Source organism: Trachurus japonicus, chromosome 12 (assembly GCF_045865225.1).
Source record: "Trachurus japonicus isolate A0001 chromosome 12, Traja_1.0".
Classification (NCBI taxonomy): domain Eukaryota; kingdom Metazoa; phylum Chordata; class Actinopteri; order Carangiformes; family Carangidae; genus Trachurus; species Trachurus japonicus.
This window is the reverse complement of record NC_140918.1, coordinates 530,752-550,825: the sequence shown is the minus strand read 5'-3', so window position 1 is coordinate 550,825 and position 20,074 is coordinate 530,752. Positions and strand designations below refer to the sequence as shown.

General features: G+C 39.0%; 1 protein-coding gene across 1 annotated transcript; it reads left to right on the top strand.

Moving 5' to 3' along the window:
• Nucleotides 1-1,312: 1,312 nt before the first annotated feature.
• LOC146976736 (non-selective voltage-gated ion channel VDAC2) lies at nt 1,313-19,779 on the top strand. The gene is made up of 9 exons (XM_085792507.1): nt 1,313-1,523; nt 3,901-3,971; nt 5,948-5,997; nt 10,798-10,950; nt 11,062-11,114; nt 12,643-12,864; nt 13,535-13,685; nt 17,232-17,289; nt 19,529-19,779. Exons 2-9 carry the CDS (start codon nt 3,905-3,907, stop codon nt 19,618-19,620), a joined length of 846 nt encoding a protein of 281 aa, XP_085648633.1. The 5' UTR covers nt 1,313-1,523; nt 3,901-3,904; the 3' UTR covers nt 19,621-19,779.
• Nucleotides 19,780-20,074: the final 295 nt, after the last annotated feature.

Here is a 20,074-nt window from a genome sequence, read left to right as displayed (position 1 = left end):
TAAAAAAAAAATCAATTTAATTTAATTGTAAATGTGGAATGGAACACTATTAGATAACTTCCCACAAGAGATCACATTTTATTTCAGACAAAGATTAGGTCAGTTGAGACAAGACAATGAGACAATAAAAAAAAAATCAAAACTATAAATTTAAATCTAAAAATACAGTGTACACTATGAAGCATTAAACCAGTGTTTTTGAGTTTTGTTTTTGTCAGTGAACACTTATGGAAACAAACAGCATCGTACATTTAACCTTTATATCACTTAATTTTTTATTTTTTTATTTTGTTTATTATTAATGAATTAATAAATGTGCTTACAAAGGATTTATTTAATGAGAGTTTTGTGCTGTTTTTGTGGAGCCAGTTTTAAATCCTGTTGTATTAATGGTTGATTTGTAAATTATTATATATATTTTTTAAATGTCCTATTTTTTATTGTTTGATAAGTAAATGCTTCATCACTCTTTGCTCCAGTGACACAGCAGCTGAGATAAAACCGTGTTGTCCTCAGGAGGAGCAGAGACTATGGTAGAGAGTAGAGGGGGATTGTTCTCTTGTCGTCTCTTTTTCTTTTTTTTTCTCTTAACTTTCTTTATTAAACATGAAGAACAAATACAATGACATACTCATTTCTGTCCATATGTGCAAATCAAATCACAGTGAAAGAAACATCACACCTCCTGCATTACACAGGAAATCAAGGCTGAGTACCAGAGCCTATAGAGAGTATGAAATTAATGCATGAAATAAATAAAAGAAGTAATCAAAAGAAGAAAAAAAAAGATAAATAAAAGATACAAGGGGCATCACAATTGAAGAATTTCCATAAATGTAGCCTATACAGCTTGGGCATTTGTTGTTGTATATACTTTTGTACATCACATTTTATTTTATTTTATCTATCTATCTATCTATCTATCTATCTATCTATCTATCTATCTATCTATCTATCTATCTATCTATCTATCTATCTATCTATCTATCTATCTATCTTTTTTTTAATGGACCATGAGTCTAATAATAAAGTCTATCTATCTATCTATCTATCTATCTATCTATCTATCTATCTATCTATCTATCTATCTATCTATCTATCTATCTATCTATCTATCTATCTATCTATCTATCTATCTATCTATCTATCTATCTATCTATCTATCTATCTATCTATCTATCTATCTATCTATCTATCTATCTATCTATCTATCTCAGACATCTTTGAAACAGAGCGAGCCGACCGACCATGAGATGAGTTTTGAGGATTGTTCTCTTGTCGTCTCTCCGTCGCAGCGACTCTTTGATGGCCGTTTTCCCGCCGTCACCGCGCATGCGCCGTGAGTCTCCTTCATTGTGCCCTGTCTGCTGCTCTGTCGCTGTGTTGTAGTCGGAGCGGAGCGGAGCTACGAGCTACAGGCTACAGGCTAGGCTAGCTGTCATCATCACCACCTACAGCAGGACCTACAGGGACCAGGACCAGGACCAGGACCAGAACCACCACCACTAACACCTCCACACCGGGTAAAAACAGCTAATTAACCTTCATTTACTACGTTTTAATTCAACTACAACCGCCTTTTTGGTGACGTTTGTGCTCAAGGTTAGCTAGCCGTTAGCCGCCGCTCGGTTAGCCTGTTAGCAGGTTGAGCTGCAGGTCTCTGTGTTATGTAATGATGCTGCTGATGATGCACACACACTTTAATCCGTCTGTGATAGATGGTGCACAGACACACACACACAGACAGAATCACTGCTACTGAACCAGAACCAGAACCAGGACCAGTACCGGGGCTTGCTAGCAGCTGCAGCCGCTTAACGAGCTCGGTTTGCGGCTAACAGGGTGTGTGAGAGTCGGTAGAGAAGAACCGTGAGTCTGTCTGAGCATCATTAATGAGTCCCAGGAGGAGCAGCTCTCCACCGGCCCATCTGCTCCTTTGTCCCGCTGCAGATGCACCAAACTCCGCTGTTTCCTCCTGTCTTTAATCCACCATTATCATCATTATCATGTGTTTATTAGAACCAGATCAATAACTATATAATAACTATAATCGATCATCCTCTGGGCCTCTGGTTCTGTTCAACCTTCAGGACCGGACAGTCTTTTGTTCTGCAGCTTCTCCATGACCCTCCACCTCCTCTTCCTCCTCCTCCTCTTCCTCCTCCTCCATCATCCCATCCCTTCTGGCTGTTGAACCTAAAATAACGTTACTTAAACCTAAAATATTGAGTTTTAAAGGTGCAGCATGTGTTGTCCAGCTGCAGCGTTAGCAGCAGTTAGCTCCCTTCTCTCCCCCTCCCTCAGTGAGCAGCAGCAGGAACAAGCTGTTCTCTGCTGCTGGGAACAGTCCAGTCAGAAGACACCGATCATTATTAATGACAATAATAATAATATTAATAATATTACTGCTGTGATTGTTTGTAAAGACAGAGTGGATCAGATTGTGAACATGGATGAGTCAGTGATGATCATGACTCATCCTCACAGCAGTAGCAGCTTGAATGCAGTTCACACAGCAGAATAAGTCATTAAAAAGGCTCGGATATATGGTGACATTACTTATATTTTTGCACTTTTTTTTAATGTCATTTACTTTTTATTGGTTTTTGATTTTACATGTAAACGAACAAACAGTCAAACAACCAACATGAAGACCTATAGACGGGTACAAACAAAAAATATCAAGGGGGAAGTAAAAGCGTTCATAAGGGGACGAGAAAATGAGAAAGAAAAAGTGAAAAGATTAAAGTAGTAAAAACATAAAAATATTCTGATAGTCCAGTCTGAGATTACCTGAAGTCTGGTCTTATGGTAGAGACATACGGTATGTATATATAAGCTTGATATATACCGAAATAAATAAATTCATTCATTCACATACGGTATGTAATCCATTTTTGCCAATAATCAATAAATACCTCTTTTTGTGTTCTTAAATTAAAAGTAATTATCTCCATTACAAAGATGCTGTAGGCTACACAATATCAATCATATTTTTGCACTTTAATCTGTGGTTGTGAGTCTGTTTATGAACAATAAGACACTGTTGTCAACTTGTTATGATGCATTAATCAGTTTTTCATTTTATTTTCATTCATCAAGTTTGTGAAAGAATTGAAAAGTTGTGCAGAATCAGTAATAATGTTGATAGTGAGCTGAGATGAGCTGCTCTGGAGGATATTGACGATTATCATCTGGATGAAGTTTATGTAAATTGATGAATGACGTTATTAGAAGAGAAACATTTCATATAAAGAACATTTATAAATGAATGTAAACACCTCATTCTATTACTACTAACTCTATTACACCATGAATTAAGATTTTTCCTGATATTAACTCCTAATTATGGCTTATTCATTGTAAATTAATGCATTAATGCTACTAATTCAGAGTGATAAAGGAAGAATTACTAACCCACTGGTTATTCACATCATTATTCCTAAACAACAATGCATTAATTTACAATGAATAAGCCATAATTAGGAGTTAATATCAGGAAAAATCTTAATTCATGGTGTAATAGAGTTTGTGAAAGAATTAAAAAGTTGTGCAGAATCAATAATAATGTTGATAGTGAGGTCAGATGAGCTGCTCTGGAGGATATTGAGGATTATCATCTGGATGAAGTTTATGTAAATTGATGAATGACGTTATTAGAAGAGAAACATTTCATATAAAGAACATTTATAAGTGAATGTATTATTGTCTTGGTGCTCTAGTCTGTGTGTGTTTGACTGTGAAACAGGTTGAAGTGATAAACGGTGGTTTGCTGCAGCGCCGCTCAGTCTGCTGCTCCGTTGGTTCAGTCGGTTCAGTCGCCTGCAGAAACACAATAGTGAAGTTATGTGTAATAATAAAATAAATAAAGACATTGTTGGACTTTATCTCCTCCTGCAGCACAATGGCTGTCCCCCCCTCCTACTCAGACCTGGGCAAAGCTGCCAAGGACATCTTCAGCAAGGGCTACGGTGAGTAGCAACTAACTCTCACAACCCATTCATGGAAACGCTCCGACAAACTGTTACAAAACTGGATTTATATCATCAATAGTAGAGGAAACGCTGCTGCAGATTCAGATTCAGATTAGTTTCTTTATTGAACACGTCATAATAAAAACGAAATAACAAAAATAAAAACAATGAATAAATGTATATTAATAATCATCATCTCTAAAGAAGGTGCCTGTCATGTTCAAAAGGGGTAAGAAGAAGTTAAAAACTTTTTTAGTCCTACCCCCTTCTATTTATATAATACTAATCAAAATAATAGGTTATAAAAAACAGTCATAGTAAAATATGTATTCCAGATAATTAGTACAGTCCATAAAATAAAAAACAAAGAACAAAAACACTAGTAGGAACTCAGTATTTTGTTTCTAAATAATCTCATAATAATGCACAATACGTCCATGTTAACGTGATAAAAACTTGTTTCATTATAAATATGTGTCACTGGTTTTTGTTAATGAATAATAAAGTTACATCTGTTTAAAGCAGCAGCTCATTAGTTCATTATTAAACACATGAAATAAAAAATCTACAATGAATCCCCAGTTAGTTAGTTAGTGAACCATGATTTACTCAACAGTCAGCCCCAGAATGTGTATATGTTATAACAGTAACACTTTAGATTAATGAACACATATTCACCATTAACTAGGTGCTTATTAATATGCATATAAGTAACTTACTAGCTCCTTATTAGTCATTATTAAGCACCTATTAACACCTTATTCTACCTCTATTACACTATGAATTAAGATTTTTCCTGATATTAACTCCTAATTATGGCTTATTCATTGTAAATTAATAATGATGTGAATAACCAGTGGGTTAGTAATTCTTCCTTCATCACTCTGAATTAGTAGCATTAATGCATTAATTTACAATGAATAAGCCATAATTAGGAGTTAATATCAAGAAAAATCTTAATTCATGGTGTAATAGAGGTAGAATAAAGTGTTAATAGGTGCTTAATAATAACTAATAAGGAGCTAGTAAGCTACTTATATGCATATTAATAAGCAGCTAGTTAATGGTGAATATGTTCCCTAATCTAAAGTGTTACTGTTATAACATAGTGTATTTTATTTAGACAGTTGAGACAGTTACATGAGTTTGTAAAGAAAAAACGTGGGAAATCATTTAGATGAAATTAAAATTAATCAAATCACATTAATGCAAACCTTTATATACAAATCTAACAGTGCAGTTAAATCCAAATCATCTTCTGCTCATTGGTTTTTGCAGCAGGAGACATTTAGTCTCTGCAGTCAATGGTTTTGACTACTTTTTTTACCTTTTACCTTTATATTTCACCTTATAAACCGTTTACCTGCCTCGTTTGGTGTCATTCTTCTCAGCACAACCTCACATGTGTAACGCAAGGCAAGTTTATTTGTGTAGCACATTTCCGCAACAAGACAACTCAAGGTGCTTTACATATTAGCAAAATAAGAACATAAAAAGCAAACATTATTTAAAAACAGACAAGAGAAAGAATTAAAAACAGATATAAAAAGAAGTAAAAGAGGTAAAAAGAAGTGTAGCTTTACCGTTATTTTTTCATTCTTATTAACACAGTGGATCTAAAACCACAAAAAACATCAAATCTGAGTAGAAAAAGCTGGATTTTTCTTACTGCGAAAACCACAAATATGTTCAACAAACCATTTTTATAACCCTGCAAAATGCAAAATATAAACTGTGAATGTCCAGTCTTAGCCAACAAGACAGTAATTGAGCAGTAGTTACCATAGAGACGCTAACGAGCTGCTACAGGTGGTTAATTGATCCTCCAGCTGATTGACAGGAAGTCACCTGGTGGTTAATGAGTTAATGGACTGAAGCTGATTGAAGCTCTGTTAATCTGCTGCTCTGTCTCCTCTCATCATCACCTGCCCCCCCCCCTCCACCTGTTAACCCCTTCTCTTCCTCCCCCTCAGGCTTCGGTGTGGTGAAACTGGACCTGAAGACCAAGTCCCAGAGCGGAGTGGTGAGGATCTTCTCTTCCTGCTGCACATCACAGACTCTCTAACATCTCACACTGAAAACACAATCTGGCCTTGTTATAAAAACTATTGGCATTAAACGTAACATTTTGCATTGTAATAGAAGTTGTCTGTTAGTTTACGCTGCCATTTGTTTTCAGTCTCTCTGGTTTTCAGTGTCAGGTTGGAGGGTTAGGGGCTACGGACGCGTGAACGCACCTCCAGCTTTTAAAAAAAATTGAATTTAAGCCCACTCTGGGTCTTAACAACAGTGTAATAACTCATCTATCAGACAATGGAGCCCAAACTTTGTGCAAAATTCTATTTTTGAGTAAATCTGGGATGAAAGTGTGGTATTTTTTCCCCCACATTTTCCACATCGCCCCAAACATTGAATATCCCACCTCGTTTTCCTTACTCGGGTAAACTCGTGCAGCAACTCGTGGAAACTCATAGAAGGAGGCGACAAACAGACGTTTCTGAACACTAATGTGCGTCGTTCGTTGCAGAAGGAACACGTTGGAACGTCGTCAGTTTCACCTGCAACTGCTGCTCTCATTTATAAAATAATTAGAATCCTGTTGGAAGAGCAGAGTCCGATCTGATGACAGCTCTATTCAGTTTATAACAGAATGTAGAGAAACATGGACATAAATAAAACAGACAACTTCTATCACAACAACACATTCTGCTCCGTGTTTCCTGCTAACCCTCCACTACGCTCTGACATCACACATGACATCACACATGATCACCTGACTTGTTGTAAATGTTCATAGATATATGTATATACTGACTAGATGCTGCGTTCCCAGGCAGCTCTACTGAGTGGAATTATTTATTTAACCTTTATTTTACCAGGCAGATTGCTTGAGATAAAAAAAATCTCTTTTCCAAGCAAGTCAACTGGAATGTGTCAACATGGCGGCCATCTTGGTCAGGGGGAAGCCGTGTCTACTTCCTGCATTAGAGGTCTATCAACCATTAACATCACCACAACTCACTGAATACTCAACCGGTTTTCAAGCCGTTTGGTTTATTATAAATGTCAGACAGATATTTATGATACAACAACAACAAAAAAATTAGAATTTTTTTTTTTTTTTGTTACGTATTAAAGGGACAATGAGGAGTTTTGTTAAAGTGAAGTGTTTCCACACTACATTTATGAGCCTCCGCACCGTGAAATTCTTTGACCGGGTCAAGACAGACTCATGTTTTCATTCATCAAGAATTAAAGTCAGAGGTTGGAAGACGATCACATACCGTCGTAGTTCCCACCATAAACGGAGATTCATACGGCGGCGTTATTCTCATGACTCGCCACGAAACCGAAAGTAAAGAAACGCTGGTCGGCTCGCCCAGCATTTCCACCACCACTAATAATAACAAAATAACCACAGAGACAAAACCATAGATTTATTAGCCTGACGAGCCAGACTATATCACTAAAATGTATAGTCTGGAAATGACGTCCAGCCACAAGACAAGCCAATTAAAATGTATGTCGTCATCACGTTAAGCCGCCCAACGACTCTCTAAACAGATAGAGCGCTGTGATTGGTCAACACAATCGGTGTTCGAGACTCAAAAAGTTCCTATGGCTCGTTTCTAGACCCACCTACGGAGCAAATATTTTTGCTGCCGCTAGGGTGCAGCTAGATTTCTAGGCTATATATTTATCTAAAATGGACCATTAACAAGTGGTAACGGAGATTCATCCACATTAATATCAGACTTTTTTATAACCAAATAGAAACTCCTCGTTGTCCCTTTAAAATCACCATAACTCACCGAATATTCAACCGATTTTCAACTGTTTGGTTTATTATAAATGTCAGACAGATATTTATGATACAACATTATTATACATATAGGCTACATATTACATTATTTATTCTTATGTATTGAACATACACTAACATACTCAGACACACAGCCACATGCATAAATACACTGAGATGTGTTCTCCAGGGTCTGACTGGTCTGACTGCTGCTCAGACGTTTATATGTCTGTGGTCAGAAACCCCTCACCAAGATGGCCGCCGTGTTGACGTACGCTGAGAAGCATCTAGTCAGTATATAGACCAGAGCAGCTTTTTTATGCAAATGAGAATGACTGATGCATCCTGGGTAATTTAGGGGCAGCGCCCGGCATCCCTCCATTGTAAAGTTCATCCTAACTGTCTTGACAAACTAAGTAACAAAAAGTTGTCTATTAACAGGCTGTTTCCAGACAACACTGAGCCAAAACCTCCCGGTGATTCCACCAAATACGTGTAGATGTCTGGGTCAGACATTTCTGGCCACTGTGGGAGGCTAAAGGAGCATACCGTAGATTCATTCAGACATTTCTGGCCACTGTGTGGAGTCATTGATCACTGTGGGAGGCTAAAGGAGCATACCGTAGATTCATTCAGACATTTCTGGCCACTGTGTGGAGTCATTGATCACTGTGGGAGGCTAAAGGAGCATACCGTAGATTCATTCAGACATTTCTGGCCACTGTGTGGAGTCATTGATCACTGTGGGAGGCTAAAGGAGCATACCGTAGATTCATTCAGACATTTCTGGCCACTGTGTGGAGTCATTGATCACTGTGGGAGGCTAAAGGAGCATACCGTAGATTCATTCAGACATTTCTGGCCACTGTGTGGAGTCATTGATCACTGTGGGAGGCTAAAGGAGCATACCGCTAGATTCATTCAGACATTTCTGGCCACTGTGTGGAGTCATTGATCACTGTGGGAGGCTAAAGGAGCATACCGCTAGATTCATTCATTGTAGTTTTTCAAGATAGCGTGAACGGTGGGTTTCAAAGAGGGTGTCAAAATAATGATGAGTCATAGTGCTACAAAAGAAACACAAAATAAAACATTCAAATTGATTGTTAGTTAGTCTACGCTCCATCAAAACACAAAAAGCCACTGAGTGCAATTTAAAAATGCCGGGCGCTGCCCCTAAATTACCCAGGATGCATCAGTCATTCTCATTTGCATAAAAATGCCGCTCTGGTCTATAGGCTACAGAATATCTATGGTAAATGTCATAATAACTGAACTAACCTGAGCTCTGAGGTTTCCAGCTGTGGACGCTGCCGCAGCTGCAGATGTGTGTGTGTGTGTGTTTGGCCTGTATGTGTGTGTCTCTGTGTGTGTGTGTGTGTGTGTGTCTCAGTGTGTGTGTGTTCAGCCTCTCCGTGTGTCCTAACCTGCTCTCTCTCCTGCTGCTGCCTCTCTGTCTGGACTCTAACGGCTCTAATGTTAGATGGTAAGACGACGATCGACTCATTTGGACTAAAACCATTTCTTCATTTCCTCCTCTTCCTCCTCCTCTTCCTCCTCTTCTTCTTCTTCTCGTGGTCGTGGTGGTGGTCGTCTTCGTGGTCGTGGTCGTCTTCTTCTTCCTCTCTCATCCTGGTTTAATGTTTCACGTGGTTTTTCTTTTCTGTGATAATCTCTCTCTCACTCATGGATGTCGATGTTCTGTCTCATCTTCTCCTCTGATTCATTTCCCTCTGGAGAAACTATGGTTTTTATTAATTTATTAACCATCTTTTATCATTAATTATTAACTAATCTGCTCATTCATGGTTTAACTAGTCAGAAAACACTGTTTCCTAAACCTGATATACATAATATAATATAATGTGATTACATGTGTAGATAAATGGTCATTTTGACTCATTCTAAACATTTTTTCTAACAAATTCTAACACTTTACTTGACGCCTATCTCTATAACGCATTAAAACCAGACTTATAATGAGTTATAATGCAGTTATAACACTGTATAACTATAGTTATTAATACTCATAAATGATCATAATGCTTTATAACAATAACACTATAAAGCATTTTATCATGACTTATAAGGTCAGGTATTATAATAGGTTAATTAATATTAACTCACTGACAATGCCCACATCGATAATACATTATAAATATAGTTATAATGTGTTAGAATTGGCTAATAAACGTGTATAACTATCATTATAAACACTAATAAATCACATAATGCTTTATAACAATAAGTATAACACATCATAGAGCATTTTATAATGGCTTATAAGGTCTTAGTATTATAATAGAGTTATAATGCTCTATGATGTGTTTTGCTTATTGCTATAAAGTCTTCTGATCATTGATGAGTGTTTATAATGATAGTTATACATGTCTATAAGCCTATTATAACACATTATAACTATATTTATAATGCATTATCTATGTGGTCATCGTCAGTGAGTTACTAACAATTATAACATATTATAATACCTGACCTTGTAAATCATGATAAAATGCTTTATAGTGTGTTATGATTATTGTTATAAAGCATTATGATCATTTATGAGTGTTTATAATTAATAATTATAGTTATACAGTGCTTTAACTGCATTATAACTCATTATAAGTCTGGTTTTGGTCTCACACCAAACAAACATCTGATTAAAACTTAGTGTGTTTTTAAAGGAACAGTGCCGTTAATTTTAACTCTGACAGCTCTAATTATTAATCAGTGTGTTAAAGGTTTTGTGTGTTTTCTCTCACAGTTGTGTGTCTGTGTGTGTGTTTAAACTTGTTTTATTTCTTTATTTCTGCACAGTTAATGAATAATTCACTTTTTTTTTATCTCTTCCTCTCTGTCACCACGTCTTTGTTTCTGGATTTTCTCCAAACACCAAACACCAAACACACCAAACACTCTGTCTCTGTGGGTCAGTCTGTGTTTCCTGTGTGTGTCCAGTGTGTGTCGCTCTAACTCCGTGTGTGTGTGTGTGTGTGTGTGTGTGTGTGTGTGTGTCTCCAGGAGTTCAACACGTCCGGCTCCAGCAACACGGACACGGGGAAGGCGGCCGGCAGCCTGGAGACCAAGTACAAGATGAAGGAGTTCGGCCTGAGCTTCAACCAGAAGTGGAACACAGACAACACGCTGGCCACCGAGGTCACCGTGGAGGACCAGGTGTGTGTGTGTCTGTGTGTGTGTGTGTTCACTATGATAACACACTGTTGTTACAGCTCTGTGTGTGTGTGTGTGTGTGTTTAACCATGTGTGTTGTGTTATCATCCACAGCTGGCTCAGGGACTGAAGGTGGCGCTGGACACGTCTTTTGTACCAAACACAGGGTGAGACACGTTTCTACCAGACACAGCAGATATAGAGCTGATAACTAATATAGAACTGATATAGAGCTGATAAAGAACTGATATATAACTGATATAGAGCTGGAAACTAATATAGAACTGATATAGAACTGATATATAACTGATAACTAATATAGAACTGATAAAGAAGTGATATATGATTAATATAGAACTGATATAGAGCTGAAAACTAATTAAAAACTGATATAGAGCTGATAAAGAACTGATATATAACTGATATAGAGCTGATAACTAATATATAACTGATATAATAACTGATATAGAGCTGATAAAGAAGTGATATATGATTAATATAGAACTGATATAGAGCTGAAAACTAATTAAAATCTGATATAGAGCTGATAAAGAACTGATATAATAACTGATATAGAGCTGATAAAGAAGTGATATATGATTAATAATAGAGCTGATATATGAGTAAGATATAGCTTTATATATATATATATATATATATATATATATATATACTGTATATGTTTTTATTTCCAATAATTTAACAAAAAGGATGCAACAACAAAAATATCCATCCTGAAACAATATCGATGATGGGGTGATATAAGACAAACAAAGAAACAAAAACACAAAATACCAACAAAACAAGCAAACAAAAACAAAAAAAATCTGAATCAATAAAAAAAAACAAGTGAAAAAGCAGCAATCTGTCTTCACTGACATTAGTGGGTATTTGCACATATATGTACAGAGTAAGATATAGCTGCTATATAACTGATATAGAGCTGATATATTTAAGTAATATATCCCTCCAGTTGGTGGTCTATGCTCATTATACCACGGCTAAGGGGCGTTGTTCCCCCTTCACAGTTGTTCCCCCTTCAGTTATTGATGTGTATTTTCATAAACATAAAGAATAATAACTAATTAATCAGATTTATTTGCTCCCTAATATTAATATCAACCCTAAAAATCCCATTTAGCTTGAATGTTAAAACTAGTTTTCCTAAAGCAGCTGATCAGACTGGAGGGATCAATACACGATCGATCAATAAGCTGGTCCTGTTATAGATAATGAGAAGGAACATGTGTTTTATAGACTGAGACATCCAGACCTGTCAATCATCCAGTTTAAAGGACCAGACCGTAGATTCTCTTTATTCATCTTCATACACTGATGTTACTCAACTCTCAGCTCAACTCAACTTTATTTATAAAGCCCTTTAAAACAACCACAGCTGAAACAAAGTGCTGTACATAATGCACCATATGGAAATAACACAAATAGCAGAAAAATAAATATAAAATACTAATTATTATTTGAAAGCAATAAAACAATTTACAATTTAAATAAAACAATTAAGACAAATAAAAACCATTAAAAAAAATAATAAAACAGACCATAAAACACTAAAACAGAGGTAGAGTCTCATGCTGAGTTGAAAGCCAAGGAATAAAAATGGGTTTTAAGACGAGTTTTCCGATCGGAGATGATCAATAATCAATAATCAACCCTGGATCAATGTGTTTCTCTCAGTAAGAAGAGCGGGAAGCTGAAGACGGGCTACAAGCGGGACTTTGTGAACGTGGGCTGCGACGTGGACCTGGAGGGGCCGATCATCCACGCGGCGGCCGTGCTGGGCTACGAGGGCTGGCTGGCCGGCTACCAGATGGCCTTCGACACCGCCAAGTCCAAGCTGGCCCAGAACAACTTCGCCCTGGGATACCGCGCCGGGGACTTCCAGCTGCACACCAACGTGTGAGTTACACCCTCACTGCAAAAACTCAAAATCTTATCAAGAATATTTGTCTTATTTCTAGTCAAAAGAAATCAAATAAGACTCATCACATTAAAAGCAGCTTGTTTTTAGACACTTCTTACTTCTTTCAAGCAGATTTTTACTTGAAATGAGTAGAAAATCTGATAGTGGAGCAAGTTTTTCTTTCTTATACAAAAAACTTGCTTTCACTGGCAGATTTTTCTACTTATTTCAAGTGAAAATTAGTTTGAAACAAGTGAAAATGATCTAAAAACAAGTTCATTTTTAGGTGATGAGTCTTATTTTAAGTGGAAAGAGTTTAGTTTTGACTAGAAATGAGACATTTTGACAAGAAATAAGACAAATTATGCACTAATTTCCAGAACAGAAATCTGAACAATGGATAAAGCTACTTTCAAAATTCTTGTTTTATTTTGTTGACATATTAGAGTCAAAAGTTTTCACGTTTTTATTATTGCATATAAACTGTACCTATCACTCCTTTTATTTCCAATTCGAGGTGCATTAGAATATCATGGAAAAGTTTATTAAGGCCCATGTCAGTAATTCAGTGAGTGAAAAGTGAAACTAATAAGTTGTGTAGATCCATTACACGCAGAATGAAACATTTCATGTCTTTATTTATCCAATGTATTGAATCTTCTTCAGGAACGACGGTACAGAGTTCGGAGGCTCCATCTACCAGAAGGTGAACGAGGAGTTGGAGACGGCCGTGACCTTGGCCTGGACGGCCGGCAGCAACAACACTCGCTTCGGCATCGCTGCCAAGTACAAACTGGACAAGGACGCCTCGCTGTCTGTGAGTCTCTGTTAGGGTTACTGACTATTACTGAGTCTGTGTTACTCAGTACGTTTACATGACACTTGAAAAAACCGAATTATTGCCTTAATCCGACTAGAACTGGACAACTGAAGTGCATGTAAACACCTTAGTCCGACTGAAATCGGAGTTGAGAACTCCCATTAAGACACCCAGATAATGCGATTGGAGTTAGATTTTCTCCGTCATGTATATACACCTTAGTCGGAGTAGAACTGGACAATGCATGTGCTGCTCCACAACAGTAGAGACGGCACCAAGTGGAGCAGAGAAGCCGCCTGAACCCAGCAAAGTAAAGAAAAAAAAAGAGGGAGAGAGAGAGGAAAAAGGAAGCCCGTATCCTATTCTCAGGGCGCATCCAGCCCAGACTGGTGCGTCTGGTCGGGAACTGCAGTTGAGAATTTATTATTAAGCTACTAAGTTGTTTATATTCAGTTTTTTAGGAGGTGACAGAAAAGTCAACAGGACAGGGGGGGTAGCTATTAACCCGCTGAAACAACGGGTGACGCTGCATGAGGGGGCGATGGACCCGTCAGTTATTCGGTTTTCTCAGTTGCATGTATATTGAGACAAGGACAGAAGTCTGACTTGACGCCAAAATCTAATTTTGAGCCGAGCTGGATGAAGCTCTGCATGTAAATGTACTGACTGTCTGTGAGTCTGGGACTAATGCTGCGTTCATAACAACTCGGAGGTCAGGATTCCCAACTCTAAAATTTCCGACTTCTGTCATCATTGCGTTCACGCTGCAGGAACTCAGAAGAATAAAAACCATGGATACCTGAAGGAAGTTTGTCGTATTGTGGCTCAGAGCTGAATAGTAAAAATCACTGCAGCAGTAAATGATGTTTATTGTGGAGGCGAGGAGACGCTGCAGATGAGTGCACATATAACGTTACAGCCTTGATAACAGTTAAACCTTATTTCCGTCACATACGAGGAACACAACACCACACCATACAACAATCACAGCTTAATATAAACGTATCTCATATCGGCTACTGCAATAATACACAACAATATGCATTAAAACCAACAACATATAACTTCAAATGTCTAAATTCTAACCGTTTAAGATGAGGGACGCCATGTTTTGATGTTGCCGTGACGTCAAGTCGGAAAGTCGGAGCTTTGATATGATGTTACCTGAGTTTCCCACCTGTAATTTCAGAGTTCGATGCCGTTCAATTCATTTTTTACAACTCAGAGCTCGTTTTTTTTCCGACTTCCGAGTTGTTTTGAACGCAGCATGAGTCTGTGTTTCTGTCTCTGAGTGACTGTTACTGTTAGTGTTGCTGTCTGTGAGTCTCAGTCTGTGACTCTGTGACCGTATCTGTCAGGAAAAACTGAATCTTGGTCTTAATGGGACAGTAACTGGTCAGCTGAAGGGCATGTAAACATGTTAGTCTGACTAATACTGACCTCAAATCTGACTAAGACCCCCAGATTGAACATCTATTTTCTTCTGCGTGTATAAACGTCTTCATCTGACAGAAACAGTAAAGATGACACAGAGTGGAGCACAGAACCCGGCAAAGAAAATTGAAAATAAAAAAAGCAGCGTTAGCGCTGATTGAGTGAATTTCACACAGTGAGACCAGTGAGATAAAAAAATAAATAAAGAAAAGGAAGCCGTGGACCAACCCTGTACGAGTCAGTTGTATTATGGACTACAGCCTCTTTTCAGCCTGAAACCGGCCCAGAGCGGTTTGACTGGTTGGGAACTGAAGTTGACAACTCTAAGTTATTTATTTCCTTTTTTTTTACTCAGTGACAGAAAGGAGTTCATATTAAAGACACATAGCTCCCCCTGGTGTTGAGGAGGAGACACTGACACTTATTAGAGTCTCTCTGCTGCATGTGAAGTGGGACAAGAACTGAACTCTGAAGTAGGGATGTGCACGGTTCCCTGAGTACCCGGGTACCCAAGTAGGTAATCTGCTCTCCGGTTATGAATTTATTACCCGGTTAAACTAGGATTAAAGAAACGGCACGTTAGAGCAGCAGTCTAGTGTCGGATCAAACTACATCATCACAACATGGTTCAGCTTTTTGTCGTGTTAAACAGTTTTGGATCGAGCAGTAACGTGATTTTCTGCTGTGTAAAAGTGTTTTTGGATCGAGCCTCGGACTTTCAAACCTTTTACAATAATCTGTGGTGGTTCCCTCGGAGACGACAGGTGTCATCAAGTCTGGTAGAAAATACAAACACTCTGAAACCTTCCCAGTTATTTCCTGAGACGATGCGAGGCCGAGAGGAGCGAAGGCACCAACATGTAGTGTGGACTAATAAATAAGCACCGCTAATGATTAAAAGAAAAAAAAAAGAAAATAAAGTTTTCTCCTCCGAGGAGCCGCGGCATAAAGATGCTCATCTGCCCCGTATGTGCATCTTAAACTCCATCTCTACTCTGATTATCCAGCTGATATTTAGTCTGACGACGCTGTGTGTCAGTAGGTGTGTTTCCATCAGCTGTTTAGATGCATCGAGATGTATCGCATCGGAAAATGATGATGGAAACGCCGTGATTCGCATTAAAATCCTCTGATTCGCACGAAATGAAATACGCTGCTATGGCCGGGTTTTGGTTGATTGGAATGGGATGGAAACAGCTGTATGTGAATCAAGTGACGTAGCCACTTTCACCCCATCTGCTCCCGTGTTGCAGTTCACTCACAAGACAACATCAGGGTTTCCGCTGTCACACAACAATTAATTAATTGTGGCGCATTGCCACGGCAAAATAAAAGCCCCCACACACCTTCATAATGATGTTACTGCACAGTTCTTCATAGTTCCTCCTCAGTAAAAACCAAACTTATCAACCAGCGAATCCAGAGTTTATCATTAATAAAGTCTGGGGCGGCGCAACTCTCTCTCCCCCCCCCACACACACACACACACACACACGGGTCGCGTTATGAAGGTAATAAACATATGCGCTAAATCGCGCTAATGTGTTCAAATCAGACCGTCCGTCCGTCCGGCCGGGAGGTGGGGGCGGGGGGTGCAAAGTCCGTAGATGGAAACACACATGATTCGAATTTCTTTTCATGCGCATTTCCCAGTAATTCGAATCACTTTGGATGGAAACATGGCTGGTGATGTGACTGTCTGACGGGCAGAGAGCATTTATGCACCGGCTGCGCTCTGTCCGTCAGACATGACCTCATTTTATTTTTTATTACAGTATTCGGTTACCCGGGTAACACCAGATTAGGATACTCGGTTAGGAAATTATTCGAAATGCCCATCCCTACTCTGAGGAGCTGAGAGCAGAACTGGACTGAGCGGTAAATGTACCGACTGTTACTCTGAATGAGGCTGTGTCTGTCTCTATGTCTGAGTCTCTCTGACCATCCGAGGTTTATTATTCTGAGACTGTTGGTGAATCTGAGTCTGAGTCTCTGTGTTTCTATGACTCTGTCCTCTGTCTCTGTTAGTGAGTCTCTCTGACTGTCTGAGGTTTATTATTCTGAGACTGAGTCTGAGTCTCTGTGTCTGTTTCTTTTCTCGTGTTTCAGGCCAAAGTGAACAATGCCAGTCTGATCGGAGTCGGCTACACCCAGAGCCTCCGGCCAGGTATGTAACCCCCCCTCACCCCCCTCCTCTCTAACAGATATGTAGGTTACAGCCTGAGGTTGTTCTCCTCCTTCCTGTCCAGACGGTGCAGCAGCCTGTGATTGATGATTATAAACTAACTTTTTAAACAGATTTGTACAGTTTCTAATACTTCCATCCAGAGTTTTACCCACAGACTGAGATGCTCATAGTTTTAAGTCAAAGTCAAAATCATTTATTAGTCATTTATTGTCTCGGACAAAGGGCAGTGCTGCTGCTACACAACAAGACAAAACAGAACAAAAAACAGCTGCAAAAAGTGTTTAAAACATACGGAAAAATCTTCAAGTGCAATATGCCTCAGAGAGTAGAGAGGGACAGACGTACAGACACACAAACATTCATACACATCATCACACAAGCTGCTCATTCAGGAGTTTAATGGACAGAGATGAAGGAGTTTTTGAGGCGGTTGTGCCTGCACAGAGGGACTCGGTATCTTCTACCTGAGTTTAAGAGTTCATATTCAGAGAGAAGTGTGGTTTATGTGTTTTACCCCGGAGCTCATATCTCTTAGTAGCTCCTCCCCCTTTCACAATAAAGCTCCTGAATACTAAATAAACTAAATAGGAGCGTTTCCACTGCAGGAACTTGGGGGTAATTTTCCGGGTTCGGCCCCGTTGGTGCGTGTCTCCACTGCAGGAACCTCCCCCACAGGGCTGAACTCTATTACTCTAGTAATCTATTACTCTAGTCCACCAGTAATCTATAGGCGTGTCTCCGCTTACAGGAACCTTTACAGGGCCGAGCGGAGTCCCTGCCTGGGGGTCGGTGCTCTGATCGGCCCTGAAGAAGTCCTGGTGGGGCTTGAGATTTACTCTGTGCTGATTGGTCAGAGATTTACTCTGTGCTGATTGGTCAGAGATTTACTCTGTGCTGATTGGTCAGACTCAAGCAGGATGTGACGCTAAGAGAAAGACCCGAAATAAGATGCATTTTTACAACCCAACGTTACTAAAAACGGAAAAAAGAGAGAATAACCCATAAAAGACGAGAGTAGCAGATTGGTAAATAGGCGATCGTGGGATTACGTGACGATCGAGACGGCTTTTTTCTTTTTTTAAGAAAGCGTTTATACTGACAGAAAAAAACAACAGCAAGAGCAGTAAAAAAAAACTAAAAAAAAACGCTGCACAACGACCGCGCGGTGATGGAAACTGTTGCACGTGGCCATCAGAGCCCAGTGGGTCACCAGTACTCTAGTACTCTATTACTCTAGTACTATAGTAATCTAGTACCCTGTCTGCAGTGGAGACACGGCTTTTGTGAAGTTTTTTTTTATTTAAAAGGGACAATACACATTAATGAACATTTGTACGTGTGCACAAATGTAAATGCGTCAGAGTTAGTAACTTGCTAATTTGCATCCGTAGTCCCTTGGCAGGTAACACACAAACAGACAGAAATACACAAGAATTCTACAGTGATTCACAATCATATACACATTCATACCTATAGCTACATAAAGTGCATGTGATCTGTAAAGTGCCTGGTATAAAGGGCCAGTTTCTAAAGTGCAAGTGCAAGTTTAAATAGGTAAAGTGTCTAAATGGATGGATCCAGAATGTGATGCACCAAGACATTGGAGACAGTAGCAGCAGTTATATACGTGCCATTCACACACATACTTACAGAGATAAATTGCAATATAGAAAAATAAGACAAATGCAGTGCATGCATACATACGTACAGGTAATACTCAGAAAATTAGAATATCGTGAAAAAGTTCATTCATTTAAGTAATTCAACTTAAAAGGTGAAATGAATATATTATTTAGACTCATAACAGGCATTGCAAGATATTTCAAGCTTTTATTTGTTAGAATTTTGATTATTATGGCTTACAGCTTATGAAAACCCCAAAATCAGAGTCTCAAAAAATTTGAATATCGTGAAAAAGTTCAATGTTGTAGCTCAAATTGTCACAGCCTCGTCAGCCAATTAATCCAAAACACCTGCAAAGGGTTCCTGAGCCTTTAAAAGCTCTCTGTCTGGTTCAGGACAGTTCGCAATCATGGGGAAGTGAATGAACTTTTTCACGATATTCTAATTTTCTGAGTATTACCTGTATATGTAGGCATGCACTGCAGTTGGTTAGTTAATAACTTCCTTCGTTCCTCTCACGCTCCGACCTGCACAGCTGTCAAACAGATGTTAGATATGACTCTGTGTGTGTGTGTGTGTGTGTGTGTGTGCGCAGGTGTGAAGGTGACCCTGTCGGCTCTGATCGATGGGAAGAACTTCAACGCCGGCGGACACAAGGTGGGGATGGGCTTCGAGCTGGAGGCGTAGAGAGGAACTCAACCAACCGCCGAGCCACGAAGGAGAAGAAAAGCCCAGAATCATCACTCCCTCACACACACACACACACACACACACACACACACACACACACACACACACACACACACATTACCCCCCCCACCTCCCCATCATGTAGCACTCCCCCTCCCCCTCCCCCCACCACGTCACCAGTCTCTCCGACAGCGACGCTCTGAGGAGGAAGAAGAACAAGGTCACGGATAAAAAGATTTAAAGAAAAAAGAAAGAAAGATGGCGGAGCAGGAAGTTGTGGACTGTTACCATGGTTACTGACCCAAGTGGCACTATTTATTTATTTCCCCCGTAGGTCTTGGATGAAGTTAGTTTTTGTCGTTTTTGTCGTCTTAATCGTCGTCGTCGTCGTCGTTGTAAATGTGAAGCTGGTTGCAGCGTCGCTCCGCCTCCGTAGAAAAGAAATAAATGA